The sequence below is a fragment of the Bos grunniens genome, chromosome 3 (assembly GCF_055505025.1).
Source record: "Bos grunniens cultivar Pamir isolate PY7600 chromosome 3, Bosgru_T2T1.0, whole genome shotgun sequence".
In the NCBI taxonomy this organism is placed as follows: domain Eukaryota; kingdom Metazoa; phylum Chordata; class Mammalia; order Artiodactyla; family Bovidae; genus Bos; species Bos grunniens.
In genome coordinates this window covers 99,794,216-99,820,043 of record NC_141167.1, presented here as the reverse complement: position 1 = coordinate 99,820,043, position 25,828 = coordinate 99,794,216, and the positions used below count along the sequence as shown (strand labels likewise).

Sequence of the window (25,828 nt, the reverse complement as noted above, 5' to 3'; positions counted from 1 at the left end):
ACAACCTCTTTGGAAAAGTTTGGCCATTTCTTCAAAAGTTAAACATATCTGCCATATGATCCAGCCATTCTACAAGCAAATGCTTTCTCCCAAGAGAAAAGAGAACACATGTCCAAAAACAGACTTGTAGACAAATATTCACAGCAACTTTATTTCTAATATTCCCAAACAGGAAACAAACAAATATTGATCAGCAGGTGAACAGATAAAACAAATTGTGGTGCATCCATACAGTGGAATACTACAAAGTATAGAGACACAAAGGGGCCTGAGGAAACATTTGGAAGTGATGGATGGATATGTTCTCTATGTTGATTGGGTGATGGCTGTTGCACAGGTATACGCATATATCAAAACTTACCAAATTGTGTATGTTAAATATGTACAGTTTACTGAATGTCAATCATATCTCAATAAAACTGTTAAAAACCAATACAATATTGTAAAGTAATTAACTTCCAATTAAAATAAATAAATTAAAAAAAATAAAAATAAACAAATGGTCCACACACATACACACAAAAATGTTACACTCTCCTAAAGGCTGCATCTCAGGAAAAACCTTTAGTAGCTTAATAATATGAATACTTGATACCTGAATATACTATCTTTATTTATCCTCTCCCACTGAAGAAGTCAAGATTTAAAAATGTCATCTGCATGGGTATTAACATCAATTTTTTATAACATTTAGATCTGTTAAATCTAGAATCCTCCATTCATCTACACTGATCAAAATTAACTAACAAGCTGACAAAGCTCCTCTTTGTGCAAGCACAGCCTCAGTGGGAAAGTCATCAAACCAGAAAGTCAAATCAGCCTTTTTTATAATCACACTGAAATCCATTAATACCTGCAGATGGGTCACAAGTAAAGACAAATAAAGCGGTGCGTAAAATGCACATAAAGAATAGAGTGGGAGGGCAAGCCACAAAAGAGTAAAAGCTGGAAGCACAGAAGATGAATTTATCTGTAGGAATATGTTTTAGAATTTACTTTTTTGGGTATATACAGATTATTAAAAAGGACAGGTGGTTTCTATTCTGAGCTGAAGGCTGGAGTCGTGTTATATACAGTCATGTACTCATGAGTAATATGAAGAGTAGGGCGTAAAACAGGAAACTTCTATAGTCACTTCATATATTTCACAACCTAAGAACTTACTAATGATTTCTGACAGAAGAAAAATGCAACCTCCCTTTTCTAGGTGACCCAAAAAGAAGAGAGGGAAGAGGCTCAGATACGTGAAAGATGACATGCTCTGTTGATGCAGTTGGATTTGGAACTTAGTTCACAGCCTCAACCAGACCCAATTTTCTCTCTGCCATTACTAGAGCAAATTATCTAAACCTTGACAATTAAAAAAATATACTTACCATGAAAATTTTCCAAACACAGTAAATAGAGAAGAAGTAACCCAGAAAATTAAAGTATTTCCCTTTGAAAGTTTTGGAGTATTCTATTCTCTCCTGAGGGAGAACAAATACAAAACATGGTTAGTCTTGGCAAAATGTATATTTACATTCTACAAAAATATTTCTGCCTCTATGAATCACTGTTCAGGCTAAGAATTAAAACCACACATGATAATAATATTAAAATAACAATAATAGTAGTAGTGGGAAAATTTACTGAATGATTACTTTAAACCAAAAATTAGGATAAACACCTTACATGCAGTATCTACTTTAATCTTCACAACAACTCTTATGAGGTATGTCCTTTTTAATTTTACAGATAAGAAAATGAAGGCTTAGAATGGTTAAATAACTTGCTTAAGGACACACAGCTAGTGAGTAAGGGAAGTTAGGCTCAGGTCTACCTGTCTCCAAAGCCTATGTTTATCTCTATCCTATGCAGCTATTCCTGTGAAGTGATCCTCAAAAAGGATTAAAATAGTTGGAACAATCTTAAGTAATAGATTTTGCATGTTTAAATTACATTGCATTTTAGGTGTACATAGGAAAGTTGCTTTTTGCAGTTAGGTTTCTTCTTAATCTGGCGCCTTTAAAATAGAGCTAGACCACAGCAAGGGCTTCCCTAGTGGCCCAGTGGTACAGAATCCACCTGCCAGCGCAAGAGACTTGGGTTCGATCTCTGGGTTAGGAAGATACCCTGGAGAAGGAAATGGCAATCCAGTCCACTATTCTTGCCTGGGAAATCCCATGGACAGAGGAGCCTGGTGGCCTATAGTCTATGGGGTCACAAAAGAGTCAGACATGACTTTGGGAATAAACAATAACAACAGACCATGGCAGATATCTTACTGCTCTTACAATATTACTAACTTGCAAGAGAATAAAAAACAATCACAGGAACTACCATAGGAACCACCTTCTTGATCTTGGCCATCAGTAGGAAGTGACGTGTGCAACCTTTCTAGATGATTAAAAGCTTCTTCTGACTATTCCAATAATTTCCATTTTTGAGAGTGTTTCATTAAGGGTTTTGCTACTGGTAGAAGCAATGTCACAAAGAATCCAGGTATCAATGCTTCATGACTGATACTGAAGCTACTGAGGTGCCTCTTACATGGCTTGGCCACAGAGGATGCTACAAAGCTTATTTAGTCTTGCTCTCTCTTCAATCACATTGGTAAAAACCACACTTCAGTTTCCTTGCTCTGTACCTTGGTAGCATACAGATCAGCTGTTTCCAGAAAAAGTTGCCTGCTTAGTTCTTCCAAAGCATCCACTTCCTGTTGAATGAGAGTAAGATCTGGCACAAAATGGGCATCAAGGTTTAAATCACACAGAAGTTTCAAGGAATAGCAATGAATAAAGCACATGCTTTTGGTTTCTTCTATAGCGGGTCCTAGGAACTGCCCATATTTTCAATTTCCTGCTTCATAGCCAGCAGTACTATTTCAGAACTATTTTTTCAATCTCAGACACAGGTGTATAAAAGCTTTACCATTAAGAGCACCACCACCAAACACCTACCACTCAGTTTTACACTAGCTTGAAAGTGGCTCGGGTAGGTAGTTCTGTTTATTTTTGCTTTATCTAGTTAGCTTAAGTCAAACGTCATTTTTGAAATCTCAAAAGGTTAGTTACATAGTAAGAAAAACACCTAAAATATACAGCAAAGTTTTCTCTTGAATTATCTTGAATAAATACGATGCTAGGAAAAGGGATCTAATGTTTACTGAATTCTAATACAGGCTGAGATTTATAGACATTACCTTCTTCAGTTCTTTATAGATCTTATCTTCTATCATTCACAATAATCCCATGAGATAGATGTCATTATCCATTTTGCAGATAAGGAAAGTAAAGCTCAGAGAGTCAAATATCTTGCTCAAAGTCACACAGCTGATAGGCGTGGAAGCAAAGTCAGAGCTGCCTTACTCCGAGGTCTGCTCTTTCCATTACTCTATGCCACCTTCCAAGAACTCAGTGAGGCTGTGTGATTATCCTCTCCATTTAGGAAAGGACTCAGAGAGGTTAAATAATCCTGATACTTTTTTGACTTGGCTTAGTGTTGCTAAGATAGCTTAAACCTAAAGTTTGGCTTTCATAAATTTTTAAGTAATAAAAATAGTAAAGATAGCCCTTTCTAAAACAGAAGTTTAATTGGTTTTAATCCAAATCCTCCCTCCTCTCTGTGATTTTTCTGTCTATTATCCAAATCAGCAAGTGACCTTCAGCTCGCTCCTCAGTAGTGGCTGCTGTTGGCACAGTTCAGGCCACTGAATACCATGGTTCAGTTACATGTCTGGCTCCCCCATGATTAGGCAGTAAGTTCCTTGAGGAAAGAGGCTATCTTCTGCTCATCAGTTTAGCACTCTGTCTGGAAATAGGAGACGTGAAATAAATGTTTAAATAAATTTAAAGTCACCTTTTTTCCCCCTCTCTCCTGTGGTCATCCCATTTTTTGTTTGTTCTAATTCCTACCTGCATGTCACACCAGAAAGGTATATCATTAATTTATAGCAAGAACAGGTTACATTCTTTTCCTGCAACTGAGGTAAAAGGGAATTTGTTCTTCCTCAGGCCAGAGATGGGAGGAATATGCATAAGCTATCTCATCTCTAGTCCATCACACCAAATTTTGGCTTGACAGCCTGGTAGCCACAGAGATTTTACACTGCAACCAGCTGGACCAAGACAAATTCTTTAACACAATCTCCTTGATTCTTTAAACAAAAAAGTTACTGGAGATAAAGAGCTGCTTAAAATTTGTTTCTAAAACTGACTGCTTTAGAAATGGGCCCTTACAATCCATATACAAACCAGTCATTTGGGGAGCCACTGTTTCGTGGTGGTTTTTTGGAGTTGGGAAATATAATAGTGTAGTGGAAAGAACTAAGGAGACCACAGTTCTGGTCTTACCTTTGCCACAAGCCACTGTGTGACTTAACTTCTCTGGGTCTATTTTCTCATCTGTAAAATGGAAAGACTGACTTGTTTGGATCCCTTCAGCTCAAAGACAATAGTTTTATTATTTTAGGATTATCTATGGCTTTCTATTTCCTAAGCCCAGTCCTGGCCAGCTGAGCTCTGATGCAGTCAGGTATCTTAGAAGAGAATGTCCTGTCCCAACACTAATTTTTCTTCTGCCTTTGGTCCAGAGTTGAGAAAAAGAAACAAGCCAATGGATAAAGGATACTTTCACTTCCTGGTGCTGAAGTGGTAACACTCTTTATCATCCCCCAGAATCCTGATGGTTTGTTATGCACCTCCCCCTTCTGGAACATAGTCCTCCGTGTCATTGCCATCCTGAAATAAAAGAAAATGTAAAGACTTACAGAATGAACTTATGGTTGCCAGGGGTGGGGAATGGTGGGAAGTAAGGATGGGGGAAAGGGATTGTCAGGGAGTTTGGGATGGACATGGACACAGAGCTATAATTAAAATAGATAACCAACAAGGACCTACTGTTAAAAAAAGAAAATGTAAAACCTCAGCAAAGGAGCATGGACCCTCAAAGTCCATTCTCATCGTCTCATAGCTGCTCCTTTCATTTGCTGAGCTGTTCAGGGAAGGATTGAATTCTAGAGTCCCACTTTTCTACTGCTTACAACTGAGGGAAAACTATACACTCCCAGAAGGAATGTGGAAAAGGTGAAGGAGCACAGAATTGGAGTTGGCAATAAATCTGAAGACTGGATCTGCCACTTGGAAACTATAAGGCTTTAGAGTTTTCATGTCCTCATGTCTGGATGATTATGAAGATCAATGAAACAATATATTTACTTATTACCATTATCATTTAAGAACAAAATAAAATAATAGCTAACATGCCTAGATAAAGGATCAGGTACAGGGTAGGAATTCAATAAATGTTTCTTTCCTTCCTTTTCAGAAGCTGACAAGAGAAAAAAAAAATCAGAAAATCACACAAACCTGGCCTCTTCTAAAGCACCATTCTCTCTCTAATGTCAATCTCTTCCTACTACTGAATAAATCAGTGGGACATTTGTCCTTCCTATCAGTTTATGGGAGGGCCTACCACGTCAGTGGTGGCTGCTGGCATGTTCCAGCCTATCACACAGATATTAAGAACAGGGTCCTTTTGAGGAAAAATAGACCATTTGTTCATAAATCGTTACTTGAAGGGTACAATAGGCCAAGGCCTATGGGCTTAAAAAAAAACCAAACACAGGATGAGTTTAATAAAAGTAGATTTGTAGAACTAAAGAAGAATTTAACTCAACGTTAACCTCAAAAGGGTGACAAGAGATAGAAGCGGTAAGGATAAAGAAGCAGCACTGGTGTTCATGGTTAGGACCAATACAAATGGTACCCATGGTACCAAATACCATATGGTATTTCTGAAGGCTAAACTAAGCCATTGGCTAAAATAATAACAATAAAGAAGACTGCCCTGGTGGTCCAGTGGTTAAAAATCTGCTTGACAATGCAGGGGACATGGGACTGGTCTGGGGAGATTTCACATGCCTTGGGGCAACTAAGTCCATGTGCCACAACTTCTAAAGCCCGTGTGCCCTAGAGCCAGCCCATGCTCCACAAGAGAAGCCATGGCAATGAGAAGCCTTCGCACCACAACGAAGAGTGGCTCCTAATTGCTGCAACTAGAGTAAGCCTGCGCAGAGCAACCAAAGACCCAGTGCAACCAAAAATAAATAAATAAACAAAAATTTAAAAATAAACAAAAATTTTTAAAAAGCATTAAAAAAAACAAAAAGAATGTTAAGTGTATTGGCCACACTGACTTAACCATTTCCTGTTAAAATGACCTGTACCTGGATACTGAGTGAATGCAATGTAGTTTCCAAGTTGTATTACTTTCTTCATGGTTCCCCTAGATTTATTACTTCATGGCAAACAGATGGGGGAAAAGTAGAAACAGTAACAGATTTTATTTTCTTGGGCTCCAAAATCAATGCAGACAGTGACTGCAGCCATGAAACTAAAAGATGCTTGCTTTTTGGAAGGAAAGCTATGACAAACATAGACAGCATATTAAAAAGCAAAGACATCACTTTGCTGACAAAGGTCCATGTATTATTCAAAGTTATGGCTTTTCTAGCAGTCATGTACAGATGTGAGAATCAGACCAGAAAGAAGGTTGAGGGTTGAGGAACTGATGCTTTTCAATTGTGCTGGAGAAGACTCTCGAGAGTCCCTTGAACTGCAAGGAGATCAAACCAGTCAATACTAAAAGAAATCATACTAAATATTCATTGGAAGGACTGATGCTGAAATGCCAATAATTTAGCCACCTGATGTGAAGAACAGACTCATTAGAAAAGACCCTGATGCTGAGAAAGATTGAAAGCAGGAGAAGCGGGTAACAGAGTATGAAATGGTTGGATGGCATCACTGACTCAATGGACATGAGTTTGAGCAAACTCCAGGAGATAGTGAAGGACAAGAAAGCCCGGCATACTGCAGTCTATGGGGTTGCAAAGAGTTGGTCACGACTTAGTGACTGAACACAAACAACTGTATCTATTCATCATTTTTTATTTATCTTTGTCTTTTAGCAATCTGACTATATAAAACTAGTCAAACTTGTGTTTGACTTAAGCCTCTTAGATCTGTAAATTAATGTTTTCCACTAAATTTGGGAGGCTTTTGGCCATTATGTAAGTACTTTTTTTTGCTCCTTAGTCCTAGAGGACTCCAACTACAGGTATCTGTTGGACTGCTTGATAGTGCTTCATCCTGAGATTTTCATTCATTTTTCTTTCATCTTTTATTTCTCTATTCTTCAGACTGAATAATTTCTATTGACCTGCTTTCAAGTTCACTAATTGATTCTTCTGCCATCTCAACTCTGCTAAGCCTACCTAGTAAAATTTTCATTTTAGTTACTGTTGTTTTCAGCTTTTGAATTTCCTTTTGCTTCTTTTTAAAAATAGAGTTTCTATTTCTCTTTTGAGACACCTTTTCTGTTCACTAATTAATATTGTATATTTTTTCATTTTTTTAAATGTATTTATAATAGCTGTTTTCAAGTCTGTTTGTTAAAGCTGTTATCTGCGCCCACCTGGAGTTAAGTGTCTGTTAGTTGCTTTTTATCATGAATATGGGTTACACAGTTCTGTTTCTTTGTATGCCCAGCAAGCTTTGACTGAAGACTTGTCTTTGTAGATATTATATTTCACTGACTTTGTAATCTGTTTTATTTTTCTGAGGACTGTTATTTTTTTGTTCTAGCAAGCAGTTTATCTAGCTGTACTTGAACTGTTAGCTCTACCAGGTAGAGAACTGTGATAATTAGGTCAAATTGGGAGGCTGATTCTTCTGAAAGCCACTCAAATTATGAAGATATGCTGCAGGACCACAAGGCATCCCAGATCCTGACTTACCAAGGTCTATAGGGGTTCATGTATAGATCAGAGCCAAATCCTAAGACAGATTAGTGATGAAACGGCTTAAAAGTACATATCCGCATTTGATGTGCGTCATGACTTTATATTCATCTCTCTACATGAATAAAGTAAATATAGTAAAAGGGAGAATAATCCTGGGAATCCAAACAGTATGTTTCTATATAAAACAGTATGTTTTAATACTGAATAACATCGCTCTTATTATTGTGTTCTAAAAATCAACATTCATATTCATTCATGTAAAATAAACTGTATAGTTTGAATGTGAACGAAACATATATAAGTAAATAAATGTATACACATGTGTATCTACTTCCAGTCCCCTAGTGAAGATGTATACAAATGGAGATAAAGAATTAGTTGGCGAATCTGGACCTCTTTATCATTCTAATATCTATTGTTCTCTCTTACATTAAGTCTTCTGACTTGATTATGTATCTTACTATAGGAAAGTGTTGAAAGAAGACACATGAAATGGAAAAACATTAATCAACTTAAAACTTCTATGACATCATTTTTATATGAGTAATACTAACTCTAATAAGAGTAGACTAATAAGTTTCACAAAGGTAGGAATTGATTACCTTGCTCATCATTCTATCTCTATGTACTATTCAGCATTTAGTACAGTGTCCAACATAAACTAGGCTTTCTACAATTATTAAGTGAATGATTCATTCATATGAATGAATAAAGGCAAAATATTAAAACCAAATGATTGTCCTGCTGAGATTATTAATAGTTCCCTTAGCTATTTATAGTTCACTATTCTAAGAAGTCTGCATGTCACTCAAGTCTTTATTATTATTTCCATTTTATAGATAAGTAAATCAAGACATAAGGAAATAAAGCAACTACCTTAAAGTCACACTGAGTTGTAGGCCAAAGATTCAGATCCAGATAGTCTGAATCTAGCGTCTGTGCTTTTACCTACTGAGACACAAACTTCTAGAAATGCCACTTTGAAAACAAACATTTTAAAAGTACTTTTTAAATAATAAAAACAACAACAATAGTTGGAAGACGTGAAGGATTTTATAAAGTAGTTGGAGAAAAGGAGGTTGAAACAAACTGTGAAAAAGTTTATAAAAATGCAGGACAATAGACTGTTAAAATACTCAATGTAGAATACCTTCAAATATAAAAGATATTCTAATATTTATCTAAGAGAATTTATATTTGAAGTTAGGAAGTAAGGTTGATTTGAAAATTTTCCTTCACACAAGATTAGACACTAAAGTCTCTGGTGGTTCCCTAACTTAAAAATAAATGAGATGAAATTCCCTGTTAGCACCAGTCATATCAAATTTCCTTGTTGAGAAATTTGAACAGCACAAGTTTTTAATATGCTGATAGCTTACCTTTTTTTTTTGCTTATGATCATATCCATAGTTTGGAGCAGTCGCCGTTCCAGGGCTAGAATATCTGTGTCAGTCACATTCCTATAATAAGCATAAGCTGTTAGCAGAGTTTGGGGTTCCATCTTTGGGCATAATACAGGGCAGCTGGAGAAACACAGGAACCTCAATCATTACCCAGTAATTTAAGGAACTGTACTATTCCTGGGGAATATTAAAATAAGTATAATAAGCAAAAAAAAATGCTTTTATTGTCACTTTTTAATAGCCAATAGTCCTGGGGCCTCAGGGGAGCAGAAGGTAACTAGCTATCTTATAGATTTCCTTAGACTTGATCCAGTGACATTTAGGATATATGTGTATCTACACTTCTAACTTGGCATTGTCGTCTACTGTTTTACTTTTGGGAGGAACCAATTTCCTGAAGTTGGGACTGGCTCACATTGCTGTCCACTAGAAATGTGCTTTGTATACCCGTGGCGGATTCATGCTGATATATGGCAAAACCAATACAATATTGTAAAGTAATTAACCTCCAATTAAAATAAATAAATTTATATTAAAAAAAAAGGTGGGAGTGAAAGGGGTTGGAGGTCAGATTGAAATTGCCATTTTAAAAATAAATGTAGAATAACAAGGGCCAGCAATATATAAGTAATAAGACTCATTTAGAAAGATTCCTAGGCCAATATCCAAAAGAACAGAGAAGAATAAAAAGGCAGTATCATAGATCTAATATTTAAGTATTAATGATGGGGGCATGATGTTACATATGTATTCAAGAAGTAATGAGAAGAAAAGAAAAACAAAATTCTCGTTACCTGAGGAAGTAGGACATGTAAGTATACGGACAGTTGACAGCACCAAATCCAGAAAGAAGAGCCATGAGAGTCACCCCAATCACACCTACCCGGCTGATGAGTTGTTCTATGGATAAGATCCCTAAAAATATGAAAGCACATTAATGCCAGGTGATACAGATAAATCGGCTTTCATCTCACAGCAAAAGGAAACATCACTGAAAACAACAACCATTACTTTTAGCTAACTTACATAAGCTAAATTAATTATTCACATGTGGATTTTTCTCTAATAAATATAAAAGTCTATTGATTTTCTTCTTATCCCAAATGCTTCCAGAATCATCTCTATTCTTGGGTAATGGTAAAATAACAATAAATAACATTTGCTGACTATTTACTCAAGGTAACGTGAACTCTAACAAAGTAGTACTTTTGGGAAAGCAAATCTGTTAGAAAAGTATAAATAGGAGATAATACTTTCCACTACAGTTACCTTCAGTCTACATATTTTCCCCTAATGTCATCAGTTCTTTAGCTATGTCTTATTCATTTTTGCCACCAAGAAGCACATAAAGCATCTAATAAATGGGTTGAATTTATAGAATGAGTAAGTATATGAGTTTTAGATACTCAATTTTATTCCAATTATCAATTGTTTCCTATTTTTTGAGAATGCTGAAAATCAGCATGGTAGTTAAAATAAATGCTATTTTTGATATATTTGGAATAAGTAAAAGAAAGCAATGCTAAGAGTAACTCAGGAAGTCTGGTGTCACAGGGAAAAACGAGTTCAAATTTGGTCTCACTTTCTATTTCTAGGATAGAGTCGACTTCAGCCATCCACTCCTATGGCCTAACACCAGAGGGACCATTCAGGAGTTCTACGGGCTCTGAAGCTGTACTTCCAATATTTAAGTCCTCTTGTGCCTGTATTTCCACTACCCCATTTTAGAGCTCATTGTGATCTCTGGTTTCTAGTCTTTTGCATCCCCGACCTTCCAATTCCTTCTTTGCTGAACCTGGACTCCAAGCTTGTTTAACTTCTCTTCTCAGGACCCTCAGCCCCTACTCTTCTCCTAAAGCATTGATCCTGCAAACTCCTAACCCTAGATCAACCTGACACTCTGCCTTCCCAGTGCCCGTGCCTGAGCTGCCCAAAACTACTAGAATGCATGCTGACATTGATGCCATTGTAAGTGTATGGTCTCTAGTCTTAACAGAAATCATTCACTACCAAGGAATCCTTTTCTTGCCCTTGGTTAGCCATCTCTCCCTCTACCCCTTAGCAGATATACTTTAACCCATTTTTCCAATCTTTGTTCTTTTTAGCTAATGTGCTTATCACGTAAGGAAGAAGTTATTAGACATCAACTATCTTCAAACATTTACATCTGCAATCATCCTTCTAACTTACCCTCTTCAGAACAAGACGGTGTCCACAGCTAGGGCTTCTCTTCCTGTGCTTTTGATCTAATGCCCCTTCTACCTCCTCTAAAATTTGTTCTACTGTCTGTCCACTCTCTCTCTCCCCCTCTCTTTTATCTTCAATCTTGCCTTCTTTGCTGATTTTTTTCCTTTCAGTTTCAAGTTTTTTTCCTAAGAAAAAGTCTGTCCTTGGCCTTGAGTGTACATCTAGTTACCAACCCTCTCTATTTACCCCTTAAATGGAGGAGCTTCTTTCATGTCCATTTATTCTTCAACTGGCTGCAATTCAGCTTTCATCCCACTGTTCTACACTGAATGAAAGTGCTTTCACTAAAAATCACAATGGCAATATAATAGGTAATATTCACCAAGCACCTATTATATACTATGTACTGTTTTAAGTATTCTACTTGTGTTAATTCACTCAATTCTCATAACAACTCAGGTGGATATTACTTAAGATCTCATTTTACAGACGATGAAATGGAGGCACAGAGTAGTTAAGTAACTTAGTCAAGCTAACATAGCTAATAAGTGGCAGAGTCAGGATTTAAACCCAAACAGCCTAGCTCCAGAGCCTGGACTCTTAGCCATTATCATAATATGGTCAGGAATTTTCTTCTGATTGCAAAATTCAACATTTTCCAATCCATGTTTTATTTGATCATTTATGACATTGAATTGTTCCTATTTTGCATTATTTGTCTTTCTTGGCTTTTATACTACCATTTCTGTTTTCCTTCTCTACTTGCTTTTTCTTGGTCTGTTTTTGCTCTCCATGGACCAGAATTCCCTCTTTCATTTCAGTCTACATTTTCCTTGGGTGATCTTGCCTGTTTCCCCAGTTTCACCTAACAGCATTCAGCTGATGATATCTGTTAGATTCCTGGAATTATCTCCAAGAGGACAGATAAATCTGTACTTTTAAGTTCCTGATTTGTGAATCTAATTACCTACTGAATATCACTTAGATGTGCACAGGCAACACAAATTCTACATATCCTAAACTAAAATTATCTTCCTTTTTCTGTATTACTTTTCTTAGCAAATGATATCATCAACTATCTGGTCACCCAATAAAAAAAATCTACACCATTAGTTTCTATTCAGTCTCTTACTCGGTCTTGAATACACTTCAGGGCTTTACATGATGTCTCTTGTGACTTCCTGCTGAATATACCTTTGGTTTTATCCTTTAAATCTCAGCTTGAATATCACTTCCTCAGAAAAGTTGATGCTAAGGGCTTGCAATAAATTTGATATCCTTAGCTGCATAATTTTCTATGATAATTTTTGTTCATGGTTGTATCTCTAGCACTTAACATAAACTAGGTGCTCAACAAATATTTGTAAAATGTTAAATGAATGAATAAACCCAAATTCTGTTGAAGGTACTCTTCACATATCTCTTGAATTTGTATCGTTTTTACAGGAAGGAATCATGTCTTATTGATCTTCACTTACTGCCTGGAACATGAAAGGTGTTCAACAAATGTTTGTTGACTGTGGATACATAACTATTGCCAAGTTACATAAAAAAAAAAAAACCCTAAGGGATTAATACAGGTTATAGAAAAAACTGGAAAAATGTGCCCTTTTATTCTCTTCAAGGTACTGTCCCTTTATTAAGTATCTTTTTCTGGCTTAAAGTACTTTTAATACTATCTACTTAATCTCAGTATTTCTATGAAGTAAACAGGTTAACCATTATAATTCTTATTTTCTAGCTCATAAATGGAAAGTCAGATGGATTAAGTGATTTGCTGCTATTTGCTCACACAGATTCCTTCTAACTTCATATGATTCTTAGTTTCTCTTACTCTTTCCTACCACGGAATGTCTTCCGACCTTCCTAGGTGCAGGCACTGCACAAGGAATACTTTTACAGACATTTTTTCACATAAGTAAAGACTGGATCTTATAGTTTCTTCCATGGTCTCCATAGCAACAAACTACACTGGTTGTTGAGACAGTCTGGGAAAAGCTCTAAAAAGGCAGTGTAAGCCTCGCTGCTTCTCAGTTATTGCCTAAACTTTTCTTCCTCCTTATTTCTTTTACAGGGTCAAATTAATTAGATACTTGAACATTTCGAAATACAACCAAAATGCTTATTTACTGGAGCACAAAGGAAAGACTAACACTGAAACTATTCGTTAGCTCTTCTTCTGGGTGTATTCTTCAGGATATCCCCACAGAATTTTAAAAAGGGATGGATGAAGTTACAACAGATGTGATAGTCTTTATCTCCTCTCAGGCACTGTCTGGCTGCACTGGTTACGTGAGTTGACTGCTCTCCAGAAGGCTGGAAAAGGCATCAGTCATACCTTTGAACTACATGTGAGCTTGCACTATCGCTGTTAGCAGCCCTGGGGTCCTCTTACCACTTGTGTCCCTCATTTCTAGTATCACAGACAAATCTCTCTCTGGGCATTCATTTGAAACAGTTTATATGAGAAGTATATCATCAGGGCCTCTCTACTCCAAATTTTTCCATACAATGACACGGGCATGCTGATCACATTAACAAATCTTAAGTTCCTACCCAGAGTGTCAGATTCTTGAACTCATCTACCACCTTGGAGAACCAATTTTTTTTTCATTCACTAATTCAATAGATATGTATTAAACACTTATTATGTGCTAGGTTCCATGACAGGCACTAAGGATATAATGATAAATAAGACATAGTCTCTGACCTCAGGGAGCTCACAGGTTAATGAGGAAGTTAGATAAGGAAACAAGTAATCACAAGTTTTAAAGGTGATATAAGTGTACTGAGGCAGGAGAAACTGACAATTCCTAATGATGGCCAGGAAAGTTCTTAGAGGAATCGACAAGAGTTGAATACTGAAAGAATAAATAGGTATTTTCCAGGCAGAACAGAGGTGAAGGACTATCCAGGCTGATAGAACAGTTCTAGAAACTTTAAGTAATTTGGCAGGACTGGAGGACAGATAGAGAAAGAGAACAGTTGTCAGGATGTGGAAAGTCTTGTATGACACGATAAGAATATAAAGGATTTTGGTATGCTGGTGTTTCTTAACTTTTGGGGGCTTTTTGATGTTACGTGAAATTTCAAAATAACTATTTTTATTTAAAAAATACACAGTTATTATGACATTCCACATGCTTTTAAAAACTGCACATTTCCTCTGACACTCCTGGAGAAGAGTCTTAAAACCTCTCTCCCCCAGATCCCTGCTCTAGGCAGTGACTAGACATGAAAGGACACATGGGAGGTACGGCAGATTCAAGACACTGGCTCAGGCACCACTCATTTCACTGCCTTTCTAGCATGACTTCTTTTCCTACAGAATCTGGAAAGCCAAAAGCTCTTTCCCAGATTTCCTTGAAGCTAAGATTCTGAATGTCACCTGGGTTGCCTCACATTCACTTGTCCATGTAAGACCTCAAACACAGACGTCAATAATGTGGGAGTGATGACAGCACTTGGGAACTGGAGCAGCTGGAGCCATTTCTAATGTCTGGTCCCCGATCATAGGTCCTAAGTGGCAGGTGACAACTTCTATGGTTTTCTTTTTCCTCCTAATTTAGTACTATGTGGTTGGGTGTTTCTTGTTACTATGCAGCACTCAAGTTTGACACCCTGCTTTACCAGAATTTCTGAAAACTCCCAATACACTGTAATAAACCACTTCCTACTTTAAACTAGTTAGAGTAGAATCTGTTTTCTGCTATAAGAACCTTGATAGGTGCAGCTGCTGCTGCTGCTGCTAAGTCACTTCAGTTGTGTCCAACTCTGTGCGACCCCAGAGATAGCAGCCCACCAGGCTCCCCCGTCCCTGGGATTCTCCAGGCAAGAACACTGGAGTGGGTTGCCATTTCCTTCTCCAATGCATGAAAGTGAAAAGGGAAAGTGAAGTTGCTCAGTCGTGTCCGACTCTTAGCGACCCCATGGACTGCAGCCCACCAGGCTCCTCCATTCATGGGATTTGCCAGGCAAGAGTACTGGAGTGGGTTGCCATTGCCTTCTCCAACAGGCACAGCAGGACAGTAAAATGAAAAGATGTGTATTTAAAAAAAAAAGCTTCAGTATATGAAAGTCTCAGTAGATCCATTATAGTTAGGTGCTCTAATCTAACATACACACACACATATATATATATATGTATATATATTCTGGAGGAGTATTTATTTCTGAAGTAGTTCTAGAAGAACTTGCTTGTTGAGGGATTTTGCCCATTGATGAGCATAGAAAGCAGGGCTCTGTCCACGACCGGTTGTTGAATTTAAAATGAACTTTTTTGTTTGGAGAGACACTAACTCCTAAAAAGCTTTTCATCTACCAATAGAGTTTTATGTCATTGCTCTTTCCCAGAATACATACACTCCCTAGAGACGATCTTCATTATCACTTGAGCACTGACCATTTACCTTCTGGGTCACAGACCACTTTGGGAATCTCATAAGAGCTTATGGATATCTCACTTCCAAATATACATATACATTCCCATCATTCTGCATAAAATACCAGGGGGCTAAAGTTAAGGATACCTTTCTCAATCCATTATTCCCTTAAAGTTCATTCACTAACCTAAAGTCAAAACTCCTGCTCTAAAATGACAGAAGTCTGTTACCAAACCAGCATCTGATACCTCCTAGGATGAAAGAAAAATTCAGTTCAAAACCAGACATTTTTTTAGAGAAATAACTTGCTGTGTTTCCCATAATAAGTAGTTTATAAAAATGGATTTTTTTCAAAGTAGAAAATACTAAACGACACTTTTCCCCTCCCTACCACATACACTCACCATGTTTGGGGCTGAGAATGGGAAATGGATCTCCCAGTTTCCAGAAGAAATACATAAAGGTCAACCATAAGAGACAGGAAAAAAGCAGTCGCTGTTTATGTACTAAGAAAGAGGAGACAAGGTGAAATAAGTATATATAAAAGTTTTCTTTACATAAGTTTAAGAGATCATCCTAATTAATATTTGGCTGCCTTGCTCACTTGGTAAATGATTGGTGGAACAACATAAGTTTTAGAAACTGTTTTCTAAACTTCTTACCATTGTAAGAGAAATCTAGTTGAGTTAGGGGAGACTTTTTTTTTTAAGAATGAAGAAGTCTTTTAAAATGACAGTTGAAGAGGGGGAAAAAGTAATTTTCTGATAAAGTACTAATAACAATCCCCAGTACAAATCAAAAAGTAAAAATAGTACCCTGAACTGGAAAAATCAAAGGAAAGACATTCTAGTAGAAAGAGAAATAAAGTTGTGGCAGGACAAATAACCTAATCATTCATTTAATATTTATTTTGTGTTAACCTTTTAAAGATGCTGTGTATGAGGTGCCCCCAAATAACAGTAGCTACTGAAAGTAATATAGAAATGAAGCTCTCTGCAGCCTCAATCCCTAAGAACACTCATCTTAAATCATGTGCTGATATGAGGGTAAAATACTCACATAGTCGGATGTTGCTCACAATAAAATAGCCAATGTAAAAAGGCACCATGAAAACCAGGATCAACAAAATTACACACAGGTTCATTTTCCAGTGAAAATAACGGGAGCTGAAACAAATGTCAAAGAATTATCACTAGGAGGGGAAAAGGGCAGCTATTTTCACTCTCTTTAGTCTTCCAAAGGATCTCTTGCTCTTTAAACTCAATACTGAATATATTTCATCTTAGTAGTCAACTAGGCTGTTACTATCTACTCATTTATAGAGATTAAAAAATTTATTATAAAGTTCTGAAAGGTATATATGGTCATTGTAACCTCCTAAGAATTTCATTTTTTTAATTGAGACTGTTAATGCTCTGGTTATAATCATAGGCAATATATAATAACATATATCAATATATATTATTACTGGTAGATGATTATTGTTTCACTTAACACTGGGAGTCATATTTCAATATAAGAATTAAAAGAAAATAAATGTTAATAATATGCATTATAAAGACACATAAATACTTCTTCTGTAACCTCAATATAACTAAACATCTGATCTGCATGATTACTTTCACTACTGCTTATAAAATATTTTATTTATTGATTTTTAGGACTTTTTATAACAATTTACTGAGACATAATTCACATATTTAAAGTGTACAATATAAGGGTTTTCAGTATATTCACATTGTGCAACCATTACTACAATCAATTTTAGAACATTTTCATCAGTCCACGATGAAACCCAGTACCCATTAGCAATCACTCTCCTTTCCTTTCAACCTCCCCAGTCCTAGGAAGAGGAGTTTTCTGTGTAGCTGTCAGTAAAGAATCTGCCTGCAGTGCAGGAGACCCGGGTTCGATTCCTGGGTCAGGAAGATTCCCTGGAGAAGGAAATGGCAACCCACTCCAGTATTCTTGCCTGGAGGATCCCATGGACAGAGGAGCCTAGCTGGACTCCTGCCAGGGGATTGCAAGAATCGGACACAACTTAGCAACTAAACCACCACCACCACCAGTCCTAGGAAAGTGCCAATATACTCTGTTTCTATGGACTTGCACATTCTGGATATTTCATGTACATGGAATCATGTAATATATGATCTTTTGGGACTGACTTCTTTAACTTAGCATTAAGTTTTCAAGGTTCATCCATGTGCAGCATCTATCAATGTTTCACTTCTTTTTATGGCTGAATAATATTCATACTATTGTATGGATATACCACATTTTGTTTATCCATTCATTAGTTGGTGGACATTTGGGTTGTTCCTTTTTTTAGCTTTTCCACCATTTGGATATCTTATTTGAAGAAATGCCTACTCAGATCCTTTGTCCATTTTTTTTCCTTTGTCTAATTTTTGACTGTGTTATTTGTCTTTTTATCATTGAGTTGTTAGAGTTCTTTACATATTCGAAATAGAAGTCCTATATCAGATTTATGGTTTACAAAAATTTTCTCCCATTTCTGGGATATCGGTAAACTTTCTTGATGGTGTCCTTTGTATTTATTGATTTTAAACTGACTTAAAACTAGGCCTGGTTTCAAAGAAGGTTAAGTAGTTAAATGGCTTATGAGTATATATTAAATACAAGATGATGAAAAAAACTACAAGGTAATATGAAAGGGAGGAAAAACAATGGCAAAATCTAGGTAGAATATCAGGCTAGGCCTGATGGTTATTATGAAAACTCATACCTTAGAGTTCTAGAAACTTGCTACAGGTGGGTCATAAATTTAGCTTTACATTTTCTAATGGTCAATGTAAAATAGAAAATTCGATCAGTTTGATACATCATAGTGTATGTAAGAAAAACAAATTATAAGGGAAGCATCAGTTCAGTTCAGTTCAGTCGTGTCTGACTCTTTGTGACCCCATGAACTGCAGCACGCCAGGCCTCCCTGTCCATCACAAACTCCCGGAGTTCACTCAGACTCACATCCATCGAGTCAGTGATGCCATCCAGCCATCTCATCCTCTTTTGTCCCCTTCTCCTCCTGCCCCCAATCCCTCCCAGCATCAGAGTTTTTTCCAATGAGTCAAAAAGGTGGCCATGAGGTGGCCAAAGTATTGGAGTTTGCAATGAGGTGGCCAAAGTATTGGAGTTTCAGCTTCAGCATGAGGTGGCCAAAGTATTGGAGTTTCAGCTTCAGCATCATTCCCTCCAAAGAAATCCCAGGGCTGATCTCCTTCAGAATGGACTGGTTGGATCTCCTTACAGTCCAAGGGACTCTCAAGAGTCTTCTCCAACACCACAGTTCAAAAGCATCAATTCTTCGGCGCTCAGCCTTCTTCACAGTCCAACTCTCACATCCATACGTGACCACAGGAAAAACCATAGCCTTGACTAGACGGACCTTTGTTGGCAAAGTAATATGTCTGCTTTTGAATATGCTATCTAGGTTGGTCATAACTTTCCTTCCAAGGAGTAAGCGTCTTTTAATTTCATGGCTGCAGTCACCATCTGCAGTGATTTTGGAGCCCAGAAAAATAAAGTCTGACGCTGTTTCCACTGTTTCCCCATCTATTTCCCACGAAATGATGGGACCAGATGCCATGATCTTCGTTTTCTGAATGTTGAGCTTTAAGCCAACTTTTTCACTCTCCACTTTCACTTTCATCAAGAGGCTTTTGAGTTCCTCTTCACTTTCTGCCATAAGGGTGGTGTCATCTGCATATCTGAGGTTATTAATATTTCTCCCGGCAATCTTGATTCCAGCTTGTGTTTATTCCAGCATAATTATTACTAATTATAACTGAATTATTACCATGATCATATTGAAATTTCTCCAAAGATTTCTTAAAGAAGAAAATATGAGGGCAATTAACAATGTTCTTCACACCATGCTTTCAAGAGAAACATCAGTGAGTTTCAGTGGGCTATTTCTTACTGTTTACTCCTTAGTGCATATGGCAGGAATCATAAAACACAGAGCAAAGGCTATCCTACAGAGAGCCAATACCATTTAGTTTAGATAAACTGACAGCTTTTGCTCATCTGGATTACCCACTTTCGAGCATTTAGAGAAACAACATGCACATCCTCCAGGCAACTGTACTCAGTATTTCAGCTAAATTTCTGAAAGATACTGGGAGGCAGTGGGTTTGAAATGACAAGTGTAATCCATATTGCCCATTAAAAGCAAACCATATATTTTAACTGCAATTTGAGCTGAGGGTAAAGTGATAGTCTCTTGAGAAAATTAAGGATACCAACAAGATTACGTATTTGAATAGAAGGCTACAGCACTTCTGCTTAGAGATGAGCCAAAAGAATACTCTTGTTCAGGTCGAAGATTTTCCTTTGAAAACTATTGTGAATAGTCAATGCACAGTTAATAACATATGATCACAATCCATAATTCTGTTACACTGTAGGACCAACTGTTAGTATGAAAAAATAGGTATAACTGAAGATACATCTTAGCCTACTCAATCCCTACAAAGGACCTAGAGAAGAACCAGATTTAGCAATGCTACTTTCATAATCTTTAAGATAAGCTATTTGAGGAATATAAATCCAAGTAACTGAGTGACATATCTTACTATATGGGATTATTAACAATAAATGAGTCAAAAGTTGGGGGACATTAGCTACCAAAAACAATAATTTTGGTTTTAGACTGAGTCAAAGTCCTTTCTAACCTAGACATTACTCATGGCCAGTCAGTCACCTGTTTTTATAAATGAAGTTTTACCGGAACACAGTTACACCCATTTGATTACATATTGCCTCTGGCTGCTTTGGCTCTGCAACAGCAACGTTGAGTAGTTACAATAGAAATAGTGTGGCCCACAGAGCCTAAAATATTTACTCTCTGGCTCTTTACAGGAATGGTGCTGACCTCTGGTTAGATAGCAGTAAAACTTCCAGGTTGTGATAATAAATTTTTTTTTTTCTAGCTTTATTGAGAAATAGCTGACATAGACCACTAAATAAGCTTTAGGAGTCCACAATGATGGTTGATTTACATATATTGTGAAATGATTACAAAAGGTTTAGTTAACATCATTCTCTCATTTAGATACAGTAAAAAACAAAACAAAACAAAAAACTCTCAAACTCTCATGATGAGAATTAGGATTTACTCTTAACTTTCCCACATATCACACAGCAAATTAGCCACCTTCCTTCAATTTCCCCTCCTCCAAACTCCCTCTGCTGCTGCTAAGTCACTTCAGTCGTGTCCGACTCTGTGTGACCCCATAGACAGCAGCCCGCTAGGGTTCCCCATCCCTGGGATTCTCCAGGAAAGAACCCTGGAGTAGGTTGCCATTTCCTTATGTGTGAAAGTGAAAAGTTAAAGTGAAGTCACTCAGTCGTGTCCGACCCTCAGCGACACCATGGACTGGAGCCTACCAGGCTCCTCCGTCCATGGGATTTTCCAGGCAAGAGTACTGGAGTGGGGTGCCATTGCCTTCTCCGAAACTCCCTCTAGCAACCACTAATCTGATCTCTTTTTCTAAGAGTTTGGTGTTCTTATTTTTGTTTTTGCTTTTAGGTTCCACATATAAGTGGAACCATACAGTATTTGTCTTTCTCTGTCTAACTTGTTTCACTTAGCATAATGCCTTCAAGGTCCATCCATGTTGTCACAAATGGAAGGATTTCTTCATTCTATACGTTGTATATACATTTCATACTTTATCCATTCATCTCTCCATGGACACTGAGGTTGTTTCATGTCTTGACTACTGTAAATAATGCTGCAAGCAACATGAGGTGTTTCGAGTTAGTGTTTTCATTTTCTTTGGACATACTTTCAGAGGTGGAATTGCTGGATCATATGGTAGTTCTATTTTTATTTTTTTGAGGAGCCTCCACACTGTTTTCCATAGCAGCTGTATCAATTTACAACCCTAGCAACAGTGCACAAAGGTTCCCTTTTCTCTACATCAAGACCACTGTTTGTCATCTTTTGTCTTTCTGATGATAGCCACTCTAACAGATACGAGGTGTCATCTCTCTAATGACTAGTAATGTTGAGCATATTTTCATGTATCTGTTGGCCTGATAAATCTTTGGAAAATGTCTATTCAGGTCCTTTGCCCGTTTTAAAACTGGATTATTTGTTTTTTTGCTATTGAGTTACAAGTTCTTTATATGCTTTGGATATTAACTCCGTATCAGATAAATGATTTACAAATGTTTTTTCCCTTCTATAGGTGGTCTTTTCACTTTGTTGATGGTTCATTTTGCTGGGCAGAAGATTTTAGTTTGATATAGTTCAACTGTTTGTTTTTGATGTTGCTGTTTGTGCTTTAGGTGTGATTTAAAAAAAAAAAAACATTTTCAAGGAGTTTTTCTGCTATATTTTCTTCTAAGAGCTTCATGGTTTCAAGTTTTACATTTAAGTCTTTAATCCATTTCAAGATCTCTTCAAGAAAATTAGTGATACCAGGGGAACATTTTGTGCAAAGATTGGCTCAATAAAGGACAGCAATGGTATGGACCTAACAGAAGCAGAAAATATTAAAAAGAGGTGGCAAGAATACACAGAACTGTACAAAAAAGATCTTCACGACCAATATAATCACAGTGGTATGATCAGTCACCTAGAGCCAGACATCCTGGAATGTGAAGTCAACTGGGCCTTAGGAAGCACCACTATGAACAAAGTTAGTGGAGGTGATGGAATCCCAGTTGAGCTATTTCAAATCCTAAAAGATGATGCTGTGAAAGTGCTGCATTCAATATGCCAGCAAATTTGGAAAACTCAGCAGTGGCCACAGAACTGGAAGAGGTGAGTTTTCATTCCAATCCCAAAGAAAGGCAATGCCAAAGAATGCTCCAACTACTGCACAATTGCACTCATCTCACACGCTAGTAAAGTAATGCTCAAAATTCTCCAAGCCAGGCTTCAGCAATACGTGAACCGTGAACTTCCAGATGTTCAAGCTGGTTTTAGAAAAGGCAAAGGAACCAGAGTTCAAATTGCCAAAATCCGTTGGATTATCAAAAAAGCAAGAGAGTTCCAAAAAACATCTATTTCTGCTTTATTGACTATGCCAAAGCCTTTGACTGTGTGGATCACCACGAACTGTGGAAAATTCTTAAAGAGATGGGAATACCAGACCACCTGACCTGCCTCTTGAGAAACCTATATGCAGATCAGGAAGCAACAGTTAGAACTGGACATGGAACAATGGACTGATTCCAAACAGGGAAAGGAGTACATCAAGGCTGTATATTGTCACCCTGCTTATTTAACGTATAAGCAGAGTACATCATGAGAAACACTGGGTTGGATGAAGCACAAGCTGGAATCAAGATTGCCAGGAGAAAAAGCAATAACCTAAGATATACAGATAACACCACCCTTATGGAAGAAAGTGAAGGAGAACTAAAGAGCCTCTTGATGAAAGTCAAAGAGGAGAGTGAAAAGTTGACTTAAAGCTCAACATTCAGAAAACTAAGATCATGGCATCTGGTCCCATCACTTCATGGCAAATAGATGGGCAAACAGTGGAAACAGTGAGAGACTATTTTTGGGGGCTCCAAAATCACTGCAGATGGTGACTGCAGCCATGAAATTAAAAGACGCTTACTCCTTGGACCAACCTATACGGCATATTAAAAAGCAGAGACATTACTTTGCCAACAAAGGTCCATCTCGTCAAGGCTATGGTTTTTCCAGTAGTCATGTATGGATGTGAGAGTTGGACTATAAAGAAAGCTGAGTGTCGAAGAATTGATGCTTTTGAACTGTGATGTTGGAGAAGACTCTTGAGAGTCCCTTGGACTGCAAGGAGATCCAACCAGTCCATTTTAAAGAAAATCAGTTCTGAATATTCATTGGAAGGACTGATGTTGAAGCTGAAACTCCAATACTTTGGCCACCTGACTCGAAGAACTGACTCATCAGAAAAGACCCTGATGCTGGGAAAGACTGAAGGTGGGAGGAGAAGGGGATGACAGAGGATGAGATGGTTGCATGGCATCACCAACTCAATGGACATGAGTTTGAGTAAACTCCGGGATTTGGTGATGGACAGGGAGGCCTGATGTGCTGCAGTCCACGGGGTTGCAGAGTCGGACACGACTGAGTGACTGAACTGAATCCATTTCCAGTTAATTTTTGTGAGTAATATAAGATGGGGGTCAAGTTTCACTCTATTACATGTGAATATATAATTTTCCCTCCATCTTTTATTGAAGATGTTTTCTTCAATATTGAAAAGATATTGAAGTCTTTTCTCCATTGAGTATTCTTGGCTCCCTTGTCAAACAGTTGACTGTATATGCTTTGGTTTATTTCTGGACCCTTACATAAAATTTAATAATTAGCATGTAAAATAACACTTGCCTAGTCTCGATAGTCATAGGATCTATATTTAGCTCACCCAAGAAAGGTTTGGATTATTAAAGAACAAGTTTAAAAACCACAAAGTCAGAACATTGTCCTGTTTTACAAGTTCTTAATTTATCCATTACGAGACTATGATCATCAACTCTGATTCTCAAAATAGGAATTTGAGAATATAATCTCTTTATAAGTCTCAAGACTCAGGGATCTATATATAATGAGTTACACAGCTTAGCTCAGCATTGATTCCTGACTACAGAGCCAATCCCACTTTATTCTTAAGACTTTTCCATGCAGTGATTTTAAAAAGGTACAACAAAACTCTACACAGAATAGCTGATGTACTCTAAACACAAATACTGGCAAAAAGGAAGCCTGCAGTTTAACAAGCAAGAAATATTTTGGATAGACTGTTCATAACAGGTCTATTTTTTGGAGGAGGACAGGAGTTACTTTTTAAAAATGCTTTAAAGAACACTCTTAAGTTCAATCAGACTTGAACATGCCTATGAAATAAACAAAATTAACTACATTGGTAAGAACTGGAGTTCAGTCTTCATAGAAGCCCTTAACTAGCTCTGAGGAATTTGGATCTTTCCAGGTAGAGATTTCTCCATCAGCAGGACAATGTGAAGAGCTCTTCCTGGGATTCAATCAGAGAGCAGCTTGAGAAAAATAAACCTTCTTATAGTAAAGCCTGGGACCTAGGTTCTCACAGCCCAGTCTCACTTAGTACTTCAGAACTAATGTTCAGACTTGTTTTCCTGCTATTTCACAATCTTTGTCAAGCCAGTTACTAGGTGCCTGAAACCCATATTTGCTATGATTATTACAGTTACTGCTGCTGCTGCTGCTAAGTCGCTTCAGTCGCGTCCGACTCTGTGTGACCCCACAGACAGCAGCCCACCAGGCTCCCCCGTCCCTGGGATTCTCCAGGCAAGAACACTGGAGTGGGTTGCCATTTCTTTCTCCAACGCATGAAAGTGAAAAGTGAGACTAAACTAACTACACAGTGGATTTTTTTTCAGCTATGGGATGCCAGTAAATCTTTCACCATAAAGAAAGTAACATAGGTCTCTTTAAGAGGAGACCCAATTAGTACTCTTACTCACCTGCTATTCAATACTCCTAAGATTTCAAAGATGATGAGCTCAAACATGGTGCAAGAAAATGCGAAAGTCACAGAGAAGATCACCTGTACCACATACTGACGCACCTGTTAAAAGTCAAATAGAAAAAAAAAAAAAAGTCAAATAGAGACGAAAAGTAATTTCCTTGTGTGAAATATTGAGTTGATGATTACAAGTCAGAAAACTTATTTTGAAGAAATTCTCAAGTTATTAGAAATAGGACCATGACAGTAACCTGTCTAGAGCTAAAAGAATAGATGAAAATAGGTTGTACTTCTAATTCATAGGTCACTATTACCATCATCCTCTTGTGGATAAAAAATTTAAAGCACAAGAAGATGAAGTGACAAGGTCAGAAGTAGCACTTAAAATTCTTGATGTACACTGACAAAAAATGACAGATTTAGATATATAGGTTAGTTCTAAAAGGGTTCCTTCAACATTCTGCACAGACCTTGAAACAGTTTTAGAACCTCTCCTAGGAGGCCTTACAGTAGTGAGCAGGAGAGAATCTCTAGAAATCTGGGCTCTTTTAGACAATAACTCAAACTCCCTGGGGAAGTTTAATGGAGAACATACTA

General features: G+C 37.3%; 1 protein-coding gene across 11 annotated transcripts in view; it reads right to left on the bottom strand.

Moving 5' to 3' along the window:
- GPHRA (golgi pH regulator A) overlaps positions 1 to 25,828 on the bottom strand; it is a 66,737-nt gene that overhangs the window by 32,554 nt on the left and 8,355 nt on the right. For 6 of the 11 annotated variants that reach the window (XR_015160893.1, XR_015160894.1, XR_015160895.1 and 3 more), the window contains exons 3-10: positions 25,230 to 25,333; positions 16,818 to 16,924; positions 16,163 to 16,264; positions 9,984 to 10,104; positions 9,166 to 9,246; positions 4,612 to 4,721; positions 2,630 to 2,718; positions 1,377 to 1,469 (exon numbers count right to left, since the gene is read on the bottom strand). Coding sequence is in view for 3 of the 11 variants with exons in the window: in XM_086392258.1 (XP_086248384.1) it covers positions 1,377 to 1,469; positions 2,630 to 2,718; positions 4,612 to 4,721; positions 9,166 to 9,246; positions 9,984 to 10,104; positions 16,163 to 16,264; positions 16,818 to 16,924; positions 25,230 to 25,333 (807 nt within the window). In the remaining 8 variants the exon portion in view is untranslated. Of the gene's footprint in view, positions 1 to 1,376; positions 1,470 to 2,592; positions 2,719 to 3,184; positions 3,254 to 4,611; positions 4,722 to 9,165; positions 9,247 to 9,983; positions 10,105 to 16,162; positions 16,265 to 16,817; positions 16,925 to 25,229; positions 25,334 to 25,828 lie in introns of those variants that run through there. The other 5 variants (XR_015160897.1, XR_015160898.1, XM_086392260.1 and 2 more) reach the window with 5 other exon arrangements.